Raw genomic sequence first — 19,296 nt, forward strand, 5'->3', positions numbered from 1 at the left:
TCTCTCTTGCTCACTTTCTGTCTCTCTGTCTCACTCTGGGGTTTTTTTGCATCTCTTTCTCTCCAGAACAACATCATCAATGTGAGGTTCCTTCGTCTGTTTCGTGCTGCTCGTCTCATTAAGTTGTTGCGACAGGGCGAGACAATTCGAATTCTCCTTTGGACCTTTGTCCAGTCCTTCAAGGTACACACACACACACACACACACACACACACACAAACACACAAACACATAGAGAAAGTACACAGAGAATGCCAGCAGACATAGCTGCAGTGAAGCTCCTCAGTGTAGGACAAACTGTGGCAGGAGAAAGAGTGTCTGTATGACTTGTACAGCTCCTTCAACCATTCAGACTAGGGTGTTTCGTGTGTGTCATCTCACCCAGGAGTGCAAAAAGCTGTAGCAAAAGCTGTAGTTTCCACTCAGATGAGACTCGGATTGCTATCAAGTACCTTCAGGCAAGCGTTGTGGTTGATGGCTTGTTATTTGAAGATTTGGCTAAAGAAAATCTTCACAGTGCTGGTAAAAATGATTTTAAAAATCTTAATAAAGATCAGTATAACAAAATCCATGATCCACACTTTTGCTCCAGGATAGACCAGGTTATGAACAAAACCAGACTGTGTCATGCTCACTACCTGAAACCTCCTGTGGGGTTCCCATCTGGCACAACAGAAAACCGTTTGCCCTATTGTCAGAAGATCACAAGTGTAAACACCGACAAGTCCTAGAGAACAAAATTGACCATGCTTTCTCAGTGGGTGGATCATACTCTTTCCTTTTGTGAGTTGCAGTGACATTAGCCAATCATGGCCATCTGTGAGCTCATGTAATGTATGTGGAAGAAAGCAGGTAGCGCGTTCCGCTGCCATGTGATGCAACACGAGCAGCAGTTCTAAAATTTGCATCAGTTGCCTTCACGCGTCTTAGAGGAAGCACATGCTAGCTTTCACCCTCCCCGAGCTTTTGCATGATAGGTGAGAGCTGGCTGGTGGGAAGGAATTGCAGGTGACCAATTTGGGGAAAAAATAATAATAAAAAACCCCTCATGTGACAAGGAACAAACCTTCACAGCGGAGAAATAAGAATGCGTAAGAAATGGATGACATTCGCTCAGTTGAGCCAGTGATAACTAGCCTAATGTTGCAGATACCATAATCCTCAGTCAGTGTTTATGCTGTCTGAGCGGTATCCTTATAGCTGAGTTCAGGTTATAGAAAGACGAGTTTATATGGATGTTGGAGTGTTGGAATGAGGGTTCAGTAACTGCATGTTACTCTATGTCTCTGTATTAACCTAAGAACAATGTATTAACTGTATAATCTGCACTGTGTGTGTATAATCTCTACTGTGTGCGTATAATCTCTACTGTGTGCGTGTAATCTCTACTGTGTGTGTATAATCTGTACTGTGTGCCTGTAATCTCTACTGTGTGCGTGTAATCTCTACTGTGTGCGTGTAATCTCTACTGTGTGCGTATAATCTGTACTGTGTGCCTGTAATCTCTACTGTGTGCGTATAATCTGTACTGTGTGCGTATAATCTGCACTGTGTGCGTATAATCTGCACTGTGTGCGTATAATCTGTACTGTGTGCGTATAATCTGCACTGTGTGTGTATAATCTGTACTGTGTACCTGTAATCTCTACTGTGTGCGTATAATCTGCACTGTGTGCATATAATCTGCACTGTGTGCGTATAATCTGTACTGTGTGCGTATAATCTGCACTGTGTGCGTATAATCTGTACTGTGTACCTGTAATCTCTACTGTGTGCGTATAATCTGCACTGTGTGCATATAATCTGCACTGTGTGCGTATAATCTGTACTGTGTGCGTATAATCTGCACTGTGTGCGTATAATCTGCACTGTGTGCGTATAATCTGTACTGTGTGCGTATAATCTGCACTGTGTGCGTATAATCTGTACTGTGTGCGTATAATCTGTACTGTGTGCGTATAATCTGCACTGTGTGCGTATAATCTGCACTGTGTGTGTATAATCTCTACTGTGTGCGTATAATCTCTACTGTGTGCGTATAATCTGCACTGTGTGCGTATAATCTCTACTGTGTGCGTATAATCTCTACTGTGTGCGTATAATGTGCACTGTGTGCGTATAATCTCTACTGCGTGTGTATAATCTCTACTGTGTGCCTATAATCTGCACTGTGTGCGTATAATCTCTATTCTGTGTGTATAATCTCTACTGTGTGCGTATAATCTGCACTGTGTACGTATAATCTGCACTGTGTACGTATAATCTCTATTGTGTGCGTATAATCTGCACTGTGTGCGTATAATCTGCACTGTGTGCGTATAATCTCTACTGTGTGCGTATAATCTGCACTGTGTGCGTATAATCTCTATTGTGTGCGTATAATCTGCACTGTGTACGTATAATCTCTATTGTGTGCGTATAATCTGCACTGTGTGCGTATAATCTCTACTGTGTGCGTATAATCTGCACCGTGTGTATTACAGGCGATTACTTTAAGACTACATGTGAAGCCCAGCTTCCCCTAAAATTTCATTAATTTGTGGTACTGAAATGTTTACCAAATTGTCTGTATTATTCATCAATCTTGGTATAATTCAATATTTTAATGAATCAGAAGATCAGATACCTCACTGCTATATTGCACTGTTCAATCATTTAATTCAAACTATTTTCCATGAACAGAACAGCCTTTGTGAAAATCTCCTTTGAAGCTCCAAACACAACACTAATACACATGCACATACATGGTGTTTTAATGATAGGAAAGATTAACACTCATTGGACAACAGGCTTTTAACGAGTCATTCTGAGCTACGCCTGGACGACGGGCTTCACTCGGGTTCAGTGTGTGGTAATAATAAGTTGGAATCGCTTGGAGCCTGCAGTAGGTGTAATTTTGTAAATGTTGTAAATACTAAACTGGAAGTATAAAGTTCTATTTGATGATTTGCATTCATTTCTAAATTTTGTTTATAAGTCTAGTACACTAATTGCTTTTTGGCATGAAATGGCCAACACTGCTAATGTTGATCTGATTTTAGTCTTTGATGCTCATACTTATGAGGAGAGACTAAAAAAAAAAGGCAGACCAACTAGTCAGCTGTTTATATATACATATATATATAGTCTAGACAGTTGTGCTTCCTCTATTTTATTAACCTGGTGTGTATAATATGTTCTGTGTGAATAATCTGTACTGTGTACATGTATGTATACATATTTACTCTGTGTGTGTGTGTGTGTGATCTGTAGTCTGAGTGTGTATAATTTGTACTGTGTGTTTATAATCTCTGTCTCTCTGTGTACAGGCTCTGCCGTATGTCTGCCTGCTTATTGCCATCCTCTTCTTCATTTATGCCATCATTGGCATGCAGGTGAGACATACACTCTCACACTCTCTCTCTCTCAAACACACACACACACTACTCACAAAAACACAGTTTAATTTTCTCTGTGGAATACAGTGTATAACAAAAATGAATTTGTAAACAATGCGTGTGTGTGTGTGTGTGTGTGTGTATACGTGTGTTTTGTGTGGGTGTAGCTCTTTGGTAATTTAGCATTAGATGAAGAAGGAGAAAGTGCCATAAATGAACACAACAACTTCAGAACTTTCTTCATGGCACTGATGCTGTTGTTCAGGTACACTCATCCCTCTGTTCATTGCTCTCTCTTCCTATTATCTTTATCTTTTTCTATTTTTTTTCTATTCATCCCTCTTTTTGTTTAGTCCATCTCTCTCACTGCATCTGTTGGTCTCTTTCTTCTCTGCATTTATGGATTTGTTTACTTGGGTGATCCTCAGAACTTTGTCACTGTGAGCTTAAAGACTAGGTGTACATACCGGATTAAAGTTACCAGGACCTGCCCTTGCACCCTGGGCATGGTGTCCACAGGGAAGCGTCAGGTAATCCACATAACCCTGGTCAGGTTAAGCCCAAAATAGAAATGTGGAACCATCTTGTGTGCTCACCACCTGCAAGATGAAGGGTGTTGGTCAGGTGCAATGCCAGATGGGTGGCAGGAATGCTATTGACAGTCATAAATGGATTAGACCCTTGCAATGAAAAATGGTTTTGGGAATGCAGAATGTCTTTTTGCTGGCAGGGGAATAGCCTGCATACTCACCAATCCTAGGCTGAGGGCCTCACATTTGGAATTTTTCCTAGTGAACAAGAGGTTTGCCTCCATGACTTTTGGATTTTCAGGAAGGAAAATGTATGTATGCACAAAATAACAGTTCAGAGTGTTCAGCCTTCTTTTAGAAGGTGGAGTAGGTGCTCGAAAAGGAACCTCCTACTGATTCCATAGTGTTCCTGGGGGGACTTCAGATTAGGAATGAAGGAGATAATTGGGCAGGTGTGATTGGAACAAACAGCCTCCTGGATTTGAATATGTGTTGAAATGTTATTAGACTTCTGTGTAAGCCATGAACTGTCAATAACAAACACATTGTTTGGTACCGTCGTGCTATAGGCCAAAGGTCAATGATTGATTTGATGATTGTATCGTTAGACTTGAGGCCTTATGTTTTGGGCATCTGGATAAAGAGAGGAGCAGAGCTGTCACCACTTGGTGATGAGTTGGATTCCTCAAACAGGGCACCAGCCAGATTTAGCTGGTAAACCCAGTATAGTCTTCTGGGTTGCTTGGGAGCATCTGGCAGAAGCTTCCAGAGAGATGATTTTAACTCACCTTTGTGGACCAGAATAGTTTGAGGACATTGACCCTGAATGGACAGTATATCAAGTCCTTAATACTACAGGCAGCTGCAAGAAGCTGTGGCTGAATGGCTGTTGTTGCCTGTCATGGTGGTAACCTTAGGATGCACTGGTGGACACTAGAGGGATGCCATTGAGATGCCAATGGACATTGTCACAAAGCAGCTTTACAGAAATATATAAATTCCAGATATAAATTTTACATTTATAAATTTATCCCTAATGAGCGAGCCAGAGGTGCCGGTGGTGAGGAAAAACTCCCTGAGACAATATGAGGAAGAAACCTTTATAGGAACCAGACTCAAAAGGGAACCCATCCTCATCTGGGTGACACCCGATAGTGTGATTGTAAGTAAATCCCTTCTATAGCTGTGTTCTATAATGTCAAAAAGAGTTAATTGTGTAACCTGGAACTTATGAGCAACTTATGAATAAGAGCATCAGAGTTATTTCTGATTTCATTATAGTTTTAACTTGGAGTCTGTTTTCTTGATTTTGTTGTATTTATTTATCAACTGTTCAATGATGGAAACAAAATTGTTTATAGCAGTTGCATTCCTAAGTCATCATAGGAAAACTGTTCATAGCAATTATTTCTAAATAGTACCATCTCCAGTAATCTCATGAAATTTTAAGCTGTCTGTGTGGGGCCATCCTCAGCAGCAGCAAATTGTTTTTAGGTGATGAGTTCTCCGACCAGAAGTAGGGCATCAGGATGGATCAGGCAGGTCCGGAGCAGAAGGGGACAGAATCACTGGTATCTCAGGAGCAGCATGTGTAGCTCAACAGAGAGAGAGTGGGAGAGAGAGGGAGGGAGAGAGATTGTTAGGTAAGCTACTGTAATTGTCACGTAATGGATAAAGGATATGTACTTTTTGTGCTGAGTAAAAGCAGGGACTCCGGCAAGACTAGCTGTGACAGCATAACGAAAAGGGAGAGCCAGAAGGTAACACAGACATGAGGGCGCCTCTATGCCTGTCACTCTATGCCTGTGAACCTTCCAGATCTGCTCCTTTACCTAAGAAAAAACTATTCACAAAAGGCTTGACTAAACAAATATGTTTTCAGCCTAGACTTAAACACTGAGACTGTGTCTGAGCCCCGAACACTAAGTGGAAGGCTGTTCCATAACTGTGGGGCTTTGTAAGAGAAAGCTCTACCCCCAGCTGTAGCCCGCACTATTCAAGGTACCAACAAATAGCCTGCACCTTTTGGTCTGAGTAGGCGTCACGGATCATAAAAGACCAAAAATTTGCTCAGGAACTGTGGAGTGAGACCATCCAGTGCTTTATAGGTCAATAGTAGTATTTTATAATCAATACGAAATTTGATTGGGAGCCAGTGCAGTGTGGATAAGATAGGGGTGATGTGGTCATATCTTCTGATTCTTGAAAGGACTCTCGCTGCTGCATTCTGCACCAACTGGAGCTTGTTTATGCTCCTACTGAAACATCCAGACAGTAAGGCATTACAATAATCCAACCTAGAGGTAACAAAAGCATGAACTAATTTTCTGCATCATGTAGTGATAACTGCTAGTTTAAAAGATTTAGGTACATAGCCAGTGCTAAGGGAATATCTAAGAAGTTCTAAATTTGGCCTGTTTTTAAGACACGTGTGAGATCATTATACCAGGGTGCTAGTTTTTCTCTCTAATTGTTTTTCTTTTAAGTGGAGCTACCTTATCTAGAGTGTAGCAGAATGTTGACTCTAAGCATGCAGTCGCCTGATCAAGTTCTGTGGGGTCAGATGGTGATCCAAACAAAGTTGATATTTGGTCCTATTATGTTCTGATTAAGCCCAACTGAATCAAGAATTTACAAAACCGCTGTTCTCAGAGGGTCTTCCGAGTTATCATAATGAATATTAAAGTCTCCAACAATTAATGCTTTGTTTAAAGAAACAACCAGGTTAAAGATGAAATCTGCAAATTCACAGAAATTTAGAATATGGCCCTGGGGGTCTATAGATAATAATTAGTGGAATCACCTGGGTAGACATTTGTGGCTATATATGTTAGCTCGGGTAACAGACACAGTCTCAATATGGTGGAACCTGAGTGACGACTCGGTTTAGCCTGCTTGTCTGCTCCCTGGCCTTGGCTCTGGATTGTCACTGATTAACAAGGCCTGTTCTTAGACTATGTGCTATGCTGCAAGAAATTAGAGCAGCACCTTCCCTAGTGGGATGGACACCATCCCGACCCTAAAAGGCCAGCCTTGCCCTCAAAACTACTCCAATTATCTATAAAGCCCACATGGTTTTCGGAGCATCCAGCAGTTCAGCGACCATAACCTGCTGTAAGCTACATCGCCACACCGCATTGGGATGGGGCCAGAGCATACTACAGCATCGAACATCGCCTTTGCTAATTTACACACCTCTACCATGTTACTCTTAGTAACCTCAGACTGACGAAGGTGTATATCATTAGCTCCTACATGAATAACTATCTGTGAGAACCTGTGCTTGCCTAAGACCCTGCTATGTCCAGCACCCTAGCTCCCGGTATATACCTAACTCGTGCTAACCTAGCACTGTGCTGCGGTGCTCTTTGTGTTGAGCAGTATGCTCTAGAGCTCTTCCACATTTCTGACCCCTCACTATGTCGCACAAGCATTTCTACTGTCACGTGTATTGCCCCCAGAGTCAGCTTGGTGGTTAGTGCTATGCAGTGGCGTGCTGTCCTATATAACTTTAGCTTTAGCTACTCGATTTTAACAGAGCTGTTTGGCGGCCAGCATGCACTTCCTCATCTTCCCCACCCGCCCACTTGGTTCTGCTAAACCATGTATATATTGTCTTTTTGGACAAATGGGCCAGTACACAGGAAGCGCTGAGCCCCACAACAGTGTCCAAACAGGAACTACCAAGTTGAAGAAGGGGTAGTTCCTTCTCATAGAGGGCTCTCCTTTTTTCAATTGAAAGTTATAGGACAGCCAGATGGGATGTAGCCCTTCTGGCTCTCTTCTGTGCCTCAGGAGGGAAGATGAGAAAAACTCTACTAAGCAAATGCGAGTTATCGTTGACCTGGAAGTAGCACTTTGAGGAGCTCCTTAACCCAGTGAACAGACCAGGAGGCAATGCCAGGTATCGATGGTGTTTTGCAGTCTATCTCTATGGCTCAGGTTACAATGGTGGTTAGAAAGCTTCACAGTGGCAAAGCTTCTGGGGTGGATGAGATTCAGCTGGAGACATTAAAGGCAATGAAAAGGTTGGGATTGTGTGGGTAACATTCTTTTTCAATATTCTTCAGCTCTGAGGCAGTGACCTTGGTCTGGCAAACTAGGATGGTGGTCCTATTTATTTGTTTGTTTGTTGGTGGGTGTGTTACAATTATATGGGAATCACACTCCTCAGTGTCCCAGGAAAATATGCATGGGCATGGGTTCTGGAGAGATGGTTCTCTGGATCTCCAACATGCACTTGAATGTTTCACTGCTAAGTGTGAAGCAGCTGGGATGAAAATCATCACCCCCCCAAGTCTGAGGCTATGGCTCTCTCCTGGGAAATAGTGGGATGCTTTCTTCAGGTGAAGGCAGAGACCTTGCTCCTGGTGGAGGAGTTTAAGTATCTTAGGATCTTGTTTGTGAGTAATGGGCGAGGAGCTAGACAATCCCAGTCAGCCATAGAGTAGAGCTGCTACTCCTCCAAATTGAGAGGAGCCAGTTGAGATGTTTTTACGAAGACGCCCTCTTCTGCTAGTGGTGCATCAGGCACATCCCACTAGATGGAGACACCCGGGAGACCCAGGACCCACTGGAGAGATTATATCTCACAGTCAGCTTAGGAATGTCTAGGGATCCTATAGAAGGGCTGGAACATGTTACCAGGGATAGAGAAGGTCCGGGCTGACCTTCTCAAACTTGCCATGACCCCTACCAGGAAAAGGGTAAGGAAAATGAACAGATGATTAAATGTAATTCTCACAGACAGTGTGTGTGTGTGTGTTTGTGTGTGTGTGTTTTAGGAGTGCTACAGGCGAGGCATGGCATGAGATTATGTTGTCATGTTTGGGTGGGATGCCATGTGACCCTGCTTCTGGAAACCAGACGGACGAGTGTGGCAGCAACTTCGCCTACGCTTACTTCGTCTCTTTCATCTTCCTCTGTTCATTCCTGGTGATTGTTTCATTCTTTTACCCATCTCTCCATCTTTCTGTTCATTCATTTTTTCCTCTCAGATGGTGGGAACATCCTTGGGGCTGATTAAGAGGTGAGGATCAAATAGAAACAGGTAAAGAGAGCAGATATAGCCTACTGGGTGCTTTGGCTTCTGTAAGTAATCTTTAAAGCTTTAATTGGTTACTCTCCACCCAGTGAGACCTATTCTTCAAAGATAGCTTAATAGCTTGGAATCAGGATGCGTTAATGTTTGTAGGAGATTACCTGGTCAGAAATTACAAGCCATCACTTTTACACACCAAACTTTTCCAGATCGCTATGCCAGACATCATGTGTCAGAGCCTCCTGATTCTAGCAGCATTTAAAGGCATAGATGCAGTGTTCAGTGGCATGCTCTGCACCACAAGACCCCTGTTTCAGTTCTGTGTGTTTCTAAGCCACTTTTCTCTGTTGTATAAGGGAGTAAAGGTCTCGCATCAGTCCAGTAACTCCATCTCTGTATATCCTTCTGATTTTTCTTCATCTGCTTAATCACGCCTCAGTATTCTGTAGTTCATAAAGTATGCTCACTTTGCTTCTTTATATGTAACTTAGACCTGGCCCTCATGCTTACTTGTGTTTGTGTTGTGTGTTGTTGTATTAATGTGTGTGTTGTATATGTTATAGATGCTGAATCTGTTTGTAGCAGTAATCATGGATAATTTTGAGTATTTAACCCGCGACTCATCAATTCTTGGCCCTCACCATCTGGATGAATACGTCAGAATCTGGGCAGAGTATGACCCAGCGGCATGGTGAGACTAACACACTCAAACACTTTTACCCATCCAGCACACACTGCTTCTTTTTACTGAACCCTCAGATAAAAAAACTTCTATACCTTTTATTGGATTTCTACAGGATTTTCATGTCCAGGATTTTAATGCCAGTGAGGTTGATATGTGAACAGGATGCACACACACCCCTATATTTTGTGACACATTATACACCCACACCACAAACATACCGTAGTAAAATAATGAACAAAACAATTTAACAGCTGTGATGGTAGTAATAGAGAGCAGATAAGGAGAGAAAGGGAAAAAGTATTAAAGTAGAAAAGACTAAAATTCAGATGGAGAAACCGAGGTATACAGCCTGAAAACATGTGAGAGTGACGGATGTCAGTCGGATGAAGGACACTCAGTACATGGTGATGTCAGAGTTTATAAAAATATGATGTCCCCTGGTGCAGGTTCAGGTCTGCATGGCTTCAGTTTTACCCTCCTCCTACTGCATACTCACTGCATTACACGCTGCATACACACCCATGCAAAATACACTTCCTGTATTTTGGCACATTAAATTGCTCCATGTGATGCTGTATGCAGGTCAACTGAAGTCATTGCTGAAATGACAGTCATCTCTCCAGTGTTTCTGCAGATCTGAAGGACAGTGTCTGTTTTTCAGTGTTAAACAATGCCTGTAGATGCTCTTAGAGTGTGTGTGTGTTGTGGTTATAAAACTGGAGTAGTCCTCAAGTTTCACAACAGAGAAGTAATTCCTTAAACAACACTTCCCAGGAAATAAGACAGGAGGAATTTTTCCTTACAGTGATTCCCATTTTCTCCATAAAGACTGCCCAGACAAGAGATGTAAATTAAGAATGACATCATAAACAATAATACACAGTACAGTGATAATCATCTGAAGGGCTTTTGCTGCATTAATATAATTAAATTAACCAGGATTGCGAAGAGAGAGGTAATAGCACCAATATGCCCACAGGGACATGAAGATTTTGTGGTAGTGCAATGAAATTATAAATATAAGTATAAATGTAAGTGCCCCGTTCAGGAGCTGATCCATTATTTTCTGAACTCTTTGTTAAAGTCTGAAGGATGTTCTACTCCACTACCCTTCCTCCACACACACACACACAAAACTGTCAGAATCCTAGATCTCTGGCTCCTCTGAGATGTTCCCCAGATGAAAGATTCATGAATGGTCACTATCCTTCATGTTGTTGTCTCCTGAATGATATGAAATCTTAAAATCAAATCTAGTAAAGAGGGTGCCTTACTTACTTCAGTCATTTTACTATTCTAGGATTTTTTTGGTTTAAGGAAAGTTTCCTGTAGACCATCTGTGTTAGCTACATTCTTTTCTGCTCAGGTTTTCTGAAATAAATATGTTGAGGGAAGCAATTAAGTTTTAACTTCTATTCCTCAATCTTTAACTTCTCTGAGTCAATCATAAGGAAAGAGTTGGTGGTTTGATGAAATTGGCCCTTTTCATCAAGCAGGGTATCCAGATGATTGAATTTTGCTAAACATGTTCTTTCAATCATGGACCACTAAATCACTGTTTACAATTACAAAATGCCCTTTCATGTCCAAAAGAACTTTCTTAAGCAAAGACTGTAAGTATAAGAGTGCACTAGTTTGTCCAAATAGCATTGTACATACTGATAATCTTCAAAGATGGGGCTGAAATGCTGTTTTTCAAATCTAACCACTCTCAGATATTGATGAGGTTGTAGCTTGAATCAGCATGAAGCTTTATAAAGTAACTTGAATCTCTAATGTAGATATGGGAATTCTGCTAAAGCTTGTGATCTTGTGGTCTTTGTGAAAAGCCTTGTGAAGGAACCTCTTCATCTTGTAGATCTTAACGGATGTTGAGAAGACCGCCACATTTTATTTCTCAGCAAACGCACAATTCACAAAGTGATAGAGCATTATTTTCTATTGCGATGCTTGAGGCCTGACTCCTGCAGTACCACAAACACTGAACACACTGCTTTTACACTTCATCAGCTCAGTGTTAATGCATTTATAAATACTTTCTATGACCTGGTTTAAATCTCATTTAAACCTAGAAGAAGATTCTATGTCAGATAGAAAAGCAATCACACCAAGGAAAAAAATATGGAGGGTAATAAAATTTTAAAGGACTTTCCTTTGCATGGGCCGCAACACCCCCTGGAAAATGATGCGTTCAGGTCCTTCTCTCTTTCTCTGATTACAGCCATGCTGTCACAAACTTAGTTGGAGACAGATGTAGTTGCAAGTGTAAAGGTGCATATATACTTCACTTTCACCGTGCGCATGTGTGCATGCGCAGCAGCTACCAAAGATGCATCTTATGTACATCTGGAGGAATAAATGTGGTGTCCACTAGGTGGCACATCAGAGGCAAAGCATCTCTGTCCATCTGGTTTTGAAGTCAAACTGTATGGTTAGTGATTTTATGCACAGCAATGTTAAACAGACTGATGCGCTCTGCCTCTTTTTAAAACTTTCTGCAGTGCGTCTGATTGTTGTCATTGGGCTGCCTCTCAAATCAGAAACTCTGACCTTACATTTAAAAGTGTTTACTAATCTAGAAAGTCCAGGAGTGGTACTCAAAACAGTAGGTTAAGCGGTTTTTAAAATTCAAACCCTAACTGTAATAGGAAAACCAGTTTTTATGTTAATACTCAATAACGGTCTAGAACAGTACATAACTATGCAATTTGAGATACAATGTTAGTTTGTTTAGTCAGTTGAGGACTAAACAAATGACAAATGACCGCAGGATACACGCGGCAGCCATCTTGCGTACACACACATGTAACAGCAAATATAAATCAGGCTTAATCCATTTAATATGAATCCAAATTTGACCCTGAAGCACTTTGATGCTCAGAAACAAGCTGGAAGTGGGGGAGTGCATATGTGTGGCAAATGGAATTGTTGCACTTTTTGGGTTCATTGCACTTCATTGTCTTTTTGGTTTAAACTGTGATATAATTAGTCTGTCTTTATATGTTTTTAAGTTACCAAGACTGGTATCAAGTGCAGAAGCTGAATGTCAACACGTTACTCACTCAAAGTCAAAAAATGGCTGTAAAGATGTCTTAGATGGCCATGATGGCCAATAAAGATGGCATGCCCACTGGCAATCCTGTTTCTCGAGTCTATACTTACAACAATTGAAAACAAAGGCAACGATCTGAAAAGACTGACTGAAGGCACCAAACTGTCTATTAATACCTGTTTGGATGCCCGTGACTCTACTCTGGCTAAACTACAGTTTGAGTAGGCAGGAGTGAAGAACAAAGTTGAGGAACCATGTTGAATAAATTGGACTCAGACATGTATGTAATGGAGGCAGTCTGTGGTGAACTGTGCACTGTAAATAACTCTTTGTGGAAAAGTCAGTGATCTTGAGGGCTGCTTGCATAGACTTACTCTTAAATTCATGGGAATAAGTGAAGAAGAGGAAAAAGGACAGCCTACTGCATTAAGTTTTAGTCCGATCTAGTAGAGTAGGGTCTAGTAGAGTATGCATAATATATGCAGGAGAGGCCTTGATGTTGAGGGGTCAAGGGGTTCGTTCTTAGAAAGCAGTCCCCTGCTGATCAAGCAACATAAGAGCAATGAAGTGAAGGTTTTGATTTTTGGTGCTGCACATTGTCCTCATGTCGCAAATGAAAAGCAATACCGTGTGTGTATTGCAATTCACATTTTTCCACTGGTGTGATTGCTTTTCTGTCTGGCACAGAATCTTCTCCATGGAAAATCACATAACACACATAACACACTGAACGACAGAATCAGGTGAGGAGCAAGAACGTGTTATTGAATGTGTTATGAAGGAGAAAAGCACACACACACTCACACACACACACAAATAAACTAAGAGTTTGTGTGTGTGCTTTTGTTCTTTTTTCCTTTTGCTCTCTCTTTGTTTTTCTCTCTGTCTGAGTCTCTCTCCCTCTGTTTCTCTCTCTTTCTCTGTATCTTTCAGTCTCTCTCTCTCTCTCTCTCTCTCTAACCTGCGTGTGTTTTTCTTGCAGTGGACGTATTCATTATAAGGATATGTACAGTTTATTGCGAGTTATCGACCCCCCACTCGGATTAGGAAAGAAATGTCCTCATAGGGTCGCCTGCAAGGTTCGGACGTCCAAACCAAAATCTCAGCACTGCTCGCCATGGAGACTGGAATGAACATCGCTTTTCTTTTTATTTCATTTCTTTTCTCTTTCCTTCACAGTTTCTTTCCCTTTTCACCATTTCGCTGCATTCTGATATGAAAACGAGAATGTGCAGGACAATGCAGACGAGTCACCATAACGCAGCGGCTCCTGCAGCGACCCCATGACCCTTGTGACCTCGCTATGTCTGCAAGAGTCAGAGATCGGGGTCACAGGGGTCACACAGGGGTCACGGGGTCACTGTCGGAGCTGTAGCTTGTGCTGGAATGATCATGAGCAATGAAGACGCATGTGAAACGCACTGCAACACGACCAAGCGGATGAAAAAGATAAAGACCACAGCCATGTTGTTGTGTGTTTCTGCTTGCTGCGGATCGAGGCCTTGCGTGCATTGTTCTTGTTTTTCCTCGAGGGGCGACGACTGAAACTGCATTGACGTGATTATTTATAATTAACACCGAATTCATGCATCGCTGCTTCTCCTGCCTGTTTGAAGTGGCGCTGCAGTTCTATGTGAACTCTCTCCCATCTCATAGAACACTCCCTCTGATTTTTTATTAGGAATTTAAACCCACACACCTCCATACACACACACACACACATACACACACACACACACACACACACAAACACACCCCAAGCCAGCTCAGAACACACACATACTTTCCACCCCATGACCAATCCAATAACCTGTGTGTTTTTTCTTTTTTTTTTGTTTGGCGTTGTGACCCATGCTGTCCTGCCCCATTCCGTTTGATTTATTTCTTTTTTGTTGTGTTGTGCTTTTTGTTGATTTTGCGTTGGTTGCGTGTGTGTGTGTGTGTGTGTATGTGTGTGTGCGCGTGTGTGCAGTGGCAGGATCAGTTTCAGTGATTTGTATGTGATGCTGCGCCACATGTGCCCACCGCTGGGCCTCGGGAAGCGCTGCCCTGCTCGTGTGGCGTACAAGGTTAGAGCTCTTAGTGCTGGTGTGTTCTGTGGAAGTGTTAGCCAGCTCACACACACACGCACACACACACACCCACACACACACACACACACACACTCACACGCACACACACACCGTTCAGTGTGTGTAGATGAGATAAATGAGATCAGCTGCAGGTCTCAGTCACGTTTTTGTTTTTTTCCCGCCTTCTTAATTTCCTTATTAACAACAATTTTATTTATTTATTTATTTATTTGTCTGTCTGATTGTCAATGCAGTTCCCCTCCATAAGCCCCACCCATTATTGCTGTACCCCCACCCCTTTCTGCCTCTCATCTGTGCTGAAACCATGTCTTTTCATTTGCTCTCTCTCAATGTCTCTCTTTCTGTCTGTCTCTCTCAATGTATCTTTGTTTCTCTGTCTCTCTCTCTCACTCCGCCTCTCAATTTCTGTCTGTCTGTCTGTCTCTCACTGGTTGTCTCAGAGTCTGAGTTTGTTTTTGTTTAAATGAATCTTTATGAAATTTGTTTGTTGTCCGTCTCTCAGGTTACGGATGTGTGATGGTAGATGCTCAAACTCATGGTTCTGTTTCACGTCTTCATCTTCTCTTAACTTTTTTCTTCTCATTTCTCTCTCACTCTGTTCTGTTAATTGCCATCATTTGTTCAGCACAAACCCCTGTTTGCTCTTTCATTATTTTTGTCTATGAACCATCTCATGGCCTTCCAGTCTGGAGTAAACTAACAACTCTAACACACTCCTTCTCCTGCTCTAACAAGCTCACTCCGTAGGGAACGACAGTCTGAACCTCTGAACTTTAGTCAAAACGCACCTGTCCTGCATCGAGAGATCAGAAAAATCTGGAAATAATGAAAGAATATAAATTAGTGATTATTGAACAAATAATCAGTGACTGAATAAAACAGAGCCACAATCGATAAAACCCAGTGATCAGCCAACGAGAACAAAGATGAAGTGATAAATGGTCCTCTCTGTGCGTGGCTGCTTGTGCTGTGGGGCGGGGCCGTGGGGCGGGGCCATGGGGCGTGGTCGCGGGGTAAGGCTGGGGTGGGAGGGTAGGGCTTTGGGTTGTCAGGGATGCATGAGCATGCTGCATGTTCAGGGTCACACGGATCACAAAGGATCATGGGGTCACTGGGGGTCGCTGCATGAATCACTGCATGGCAAGTGTTAGAGCTGCAGCTTGCGCTGGAATGATCATGAATGAGAAAGGCCTTGAAGAACACACACACTCTCACACACATACATTCTTACATACTCACTAACGCTGTGTCATGGTTTGTAAATGAACGGCTGACGCTCGTGTTTAAAGGTAAATTCAACGAATGAAACCTGAGGTCTAGAAAACTTTGTTCTTCAACTCTGTTTCATTCGTTCAGTTTAAATGTTGAGGTTGTAATGAACACCTCTGAGTGGTAGGGGGAGCTCTGAGCAGCAGCAGGGGCGGAGCTTTATTTCAATGATTCAACATGAACTTTATTGTCCTTGCTTGATCTGTGAGAGCTCCAAATTAAAACCTTCATTCAGAACATAGTCTAAGTTTAAGATCTGTTTATGTTTATCCAACCAGATGCCATCATTTTTCACTAGGTCCAGTAGAGTGTGTCCTCATTGGCCGAGAGAAAGAAAGAGTAATATCTCATAGATAAGCATGGTAACATTGTTAGCAACAGTTAGTCTACATTCATGGGGACACTTTATTCTCTCCTTGCCATTGGTTTCAATGAGAACACATTGTGGAGGAACAGCGGGAACCACAGCATGGCTCGGTTGTTTATCATTTATGACAGGTGAGGAAATGGTCACATGCTTTTTCATGTGGGGCATAAAACATCAGGATCTCTCTACAATGAATCAGTAAAGCATATTAGGCCAAAATGTGCTCATGAATGCGGCCTTAGTCCCTAAGACACCACTGTTTTAAGAGCATGCATGCTAAACTAGTCATACACATGTTACCCAAAATGAAAATGAGCATCTTTTGGGTGGTTACACTCTCACAGATTCCTATTATACATTTCTGTTTCTCTGTGGAGTCCATCTCTATGAATCAGTTACAATTTACAGAATAAACATTTCTGATCTAAAGAATTTAATAATTTAATAATACATTTAGCTACTTTTAGGCAGTGTAAAAATTTTTTTTGCTCTTTCAGCAGAGGAGCTCCCTCCACCTTTTTGAACTTATTTGATTGGAGGTTTAAATGCCATACTACAGACTCTAAACCTCCCTGATTGGCTCCACAGAGACTGTTGCGTATGGATTTGCCTGTTGCTGATGACAACACGGTACATTTCAACTCCACACTGATGGCATTAATTCGTACTGCACTTGATATCAAGATCGCTAAAGGTATGAAACATTCACATACATCTCTATTTATATCTGTTTGCCTTTACCTTTATCTATACATGTGTGTGTATGTGTGTGTGTGTGTGTGTGTGTGTGTGTGTGTGCATGTAGGTGGAGCTGATAAACACCAGATGGATGCGGAGCTACGAAAGGAGATGATAGCAATTTGGCCGAATCTGTCCCAGAAGCAGCTGGACCTGCTGGTCACACCACACAAGTGTAAGTTATAGTAGGTTTGTACAGAATCAACCTATCTGATCAAAACTCATCAGAGGAGCTTCTTTCAGCCGACCAATCACTGCTCTGCATCCACTGATCAGGCAAACTCCCTCCCCTTAACCTTTTTTCAACCTTCTGTTAACCTCTGTCCATAAGGCAGGTGAGCACAGCTGCAGGAAGACAGGGAGAGGACTCAAATAAGCAATAAGAGAAATTCAGAGAACTGCACAGTGGAGAAAGTTCACAAAGCAAGAAGCAAAACCAAGAGAGCTAGTCTTCAGAGTTACAGAATGAAATGGCAGACCACACTGTAGACACTTGACTACATAGCAAACAGCCAGAGCCGTCTTTGTATAAGCAGTCCTAACAGGTACAGTTCCCCCATAGAGATTTTTTCAGTGGACATACATGTTTGACCTTGTTTCCCATCTCCTACTCCTGTGGGCCTCAGAAATGCTCTGATGGATGTCCAGAGCTTGAGAGTAAGAACAGGGATTATGAGGAACCATGAGAAAGAAGCAGGGTCTAGCAGGGATTCTAGGAGACAGTCAGTCACTGTAAGGAACTCTGTCTTAGAAACAGGGACTATGATTGATTGTGATTGACTCTGGGTGAGGAACATGGCCTGTGAGGGGCTCTGGAAGAGGAATATGGCCTATTAGGGGCTCTGCGAAGGGGAACGTGGCCTGTGAGGAGCTCTAGGATTGAGGAGGCTGTAGGAGGAGACATCACTGGTGTTTTGAGACATGAGATATTGTTTCCTCAGAACTGATGTTCATCAGTTCAGCAGTGGCTGTGGAGACGTGCAGATGTCGTTCATGTTCATGCCCCTTATCCTCTCTGCGCATTGTTTTGGTCCAGTCGTGACAGTTGTAATGCTCATCTGGACATTGGCTCCCTACTGGTGGGCCTCCTGGCCAGGACTCTCTCTCTCTTTATCTCTCTCTGTCATTCCTTGTCTGTTATCAGTGGGTGCTTTACTATAGATGAATGAATTCTCTATAGAAGTCTTTTCACTCCAGTAAAACATCTTGAAATATAACATTTTATTACGAATATATTACATACAGCTGCAGTGCAAAAAAAAGCGTATCTTTACACAGGTCCATGTTTTATATCTTGCATGTCAGTCACTTTATAAACTCTATACTAGTTAATTTTAGTCATTATGGATTTTTGATAATAGCACTATATGCACTAATAAGAGATTAAACCCTGCTGCAAACATTAAAAAAAATTACAGCTTTATGTCATGTTTCTCTTTCACACTCTGCTAAAGGGTTTAGACAAACTTTGGAGCTCTTTTAAGAAATATTCATTTATTCATCTTCAGCAAGCATGTTCTCCTGCTCAGGGTTACTGTGGAATTATTATTCTATCAGAAGTAATTTCAAGAGTTACAGATATGACACTATTCCTAGAAAAGCATCTGCCTGTGAAAAGACAATTGGCTCTGTGTCCTTCATGCTTTTGTGTCGGTAATGTGTTACTGTAAGTGGTGTCACTGTGTTGTTGTTTATAATGTGTAATGTGTGTGTTTAGTGCCTCTGTGTGAGTCAAGCTTAAACCTGATTTTGGACTGTAAATATCAGATTGAAGGTCAGACCCCTTTACAGTTGAAGACCAGGTTTAACTGTTGTGTAAAGTTGTGTATTATTGTGTGTGTTTTTCTTTGTTGTGTGTGTTTTGTACTGTGTTGTATTTTGCCTCCCATTCCCATGCTCCCCACCCCACCAGCCTTCCCCCCCACGCGCAGGGTCCATTTCAACCCGCTCTAATTGTGCAGGTAACTTTTGCGTCCTCTCAGCAGCTACAGACCTGACAGTGGGGAAGATCTATGCTGCCATGATGATTATGGAGTATTACAGACAGAGTAAAGCCAAGAAACTGCAGGCGCTCCGAGAAGAACAGGTATGACCAATCACCAAACACCACCAAAAAAACACCATCACCAAACATGAACACAAAA

General features: G+C 42.0%; 1 protein-coding gene across 12 annotated transcripts in view; it reads left to right on the top strand.

Moving 5' to 3' along the window:
- The window catches only part of cacna1ab (calcium channel, voltage-dependent, P/Q type, alpha 1A subunit, b), a 102,296-nt gene that overhangs the window by 62,400 nt on the left and 20,600 nt on the right, over positions 1 to 19,296 (top strand). For 7 of the 12 annotated variants that reach the window (XM_053229381.1, XM_053229385.1, XM_053229378.1 and 4 more), the window contains 9 exons: positions 67 to 183; positions 3,309 to 3,374; positions 3,545 to 3,642; positions 8,692 to 8,842; positions 9,512 to 9,639; positions 13,668 to 13,764; positions 17,003 to 17,108; positions 17,220 to 17,327; positions 19,135 to 19,238. In XM_053229381.1, coding sequence (XP_053085356.1) covers positions 67 to 183; positions 3,309 to 3,374; positions 3,545 to 3,642; positions 8,692 to 8,842; positions 9,512 to 9,639; positions 13,668 to 13,764; positions 17,003 to 17,108; positions 17,220 to 17,327; positions 19,135 to 19,238 — 975 coding nt within the window. Of the gene's footprint in view, positions 1 to 66; positions 184 to 3,308; positions 3,375 to 3,544; positions 3,643 to 8,691; positions 8,843 to 9,511; positions 9,640 to 13,667; positions 13,765 to 14,657; positions 14,755 to 17,002; positions 17,109 to 17,219; positions 17,328 to 19,134; positions 19,239 to 19,296 lie in introns of all 12 variants that reach the window. The other 5 variants (XM_053229390.1, XM_053229382.1, XM_053229389.1 and 2 more) reach the window with 3 other exon arrangements.

Source organism: Pangasianodon hypophthalmus, chromosome 25, assembly GCF_027358585.1.
Source record: "Pangasianodon hypophthalmus isolate fPanHyp1 chromosome 25, fPanHyp1.pri, whole genome shotgun sequence".
In the NCBI taxonomy this organism is placed as follows: domain Eukaryota; kingdom Metazoa; phylum Chordata; class Actinopteri; order Siluriformes; family Pangasiidae; genus Pangasianodon; species Pangasianodon hypophthalmus.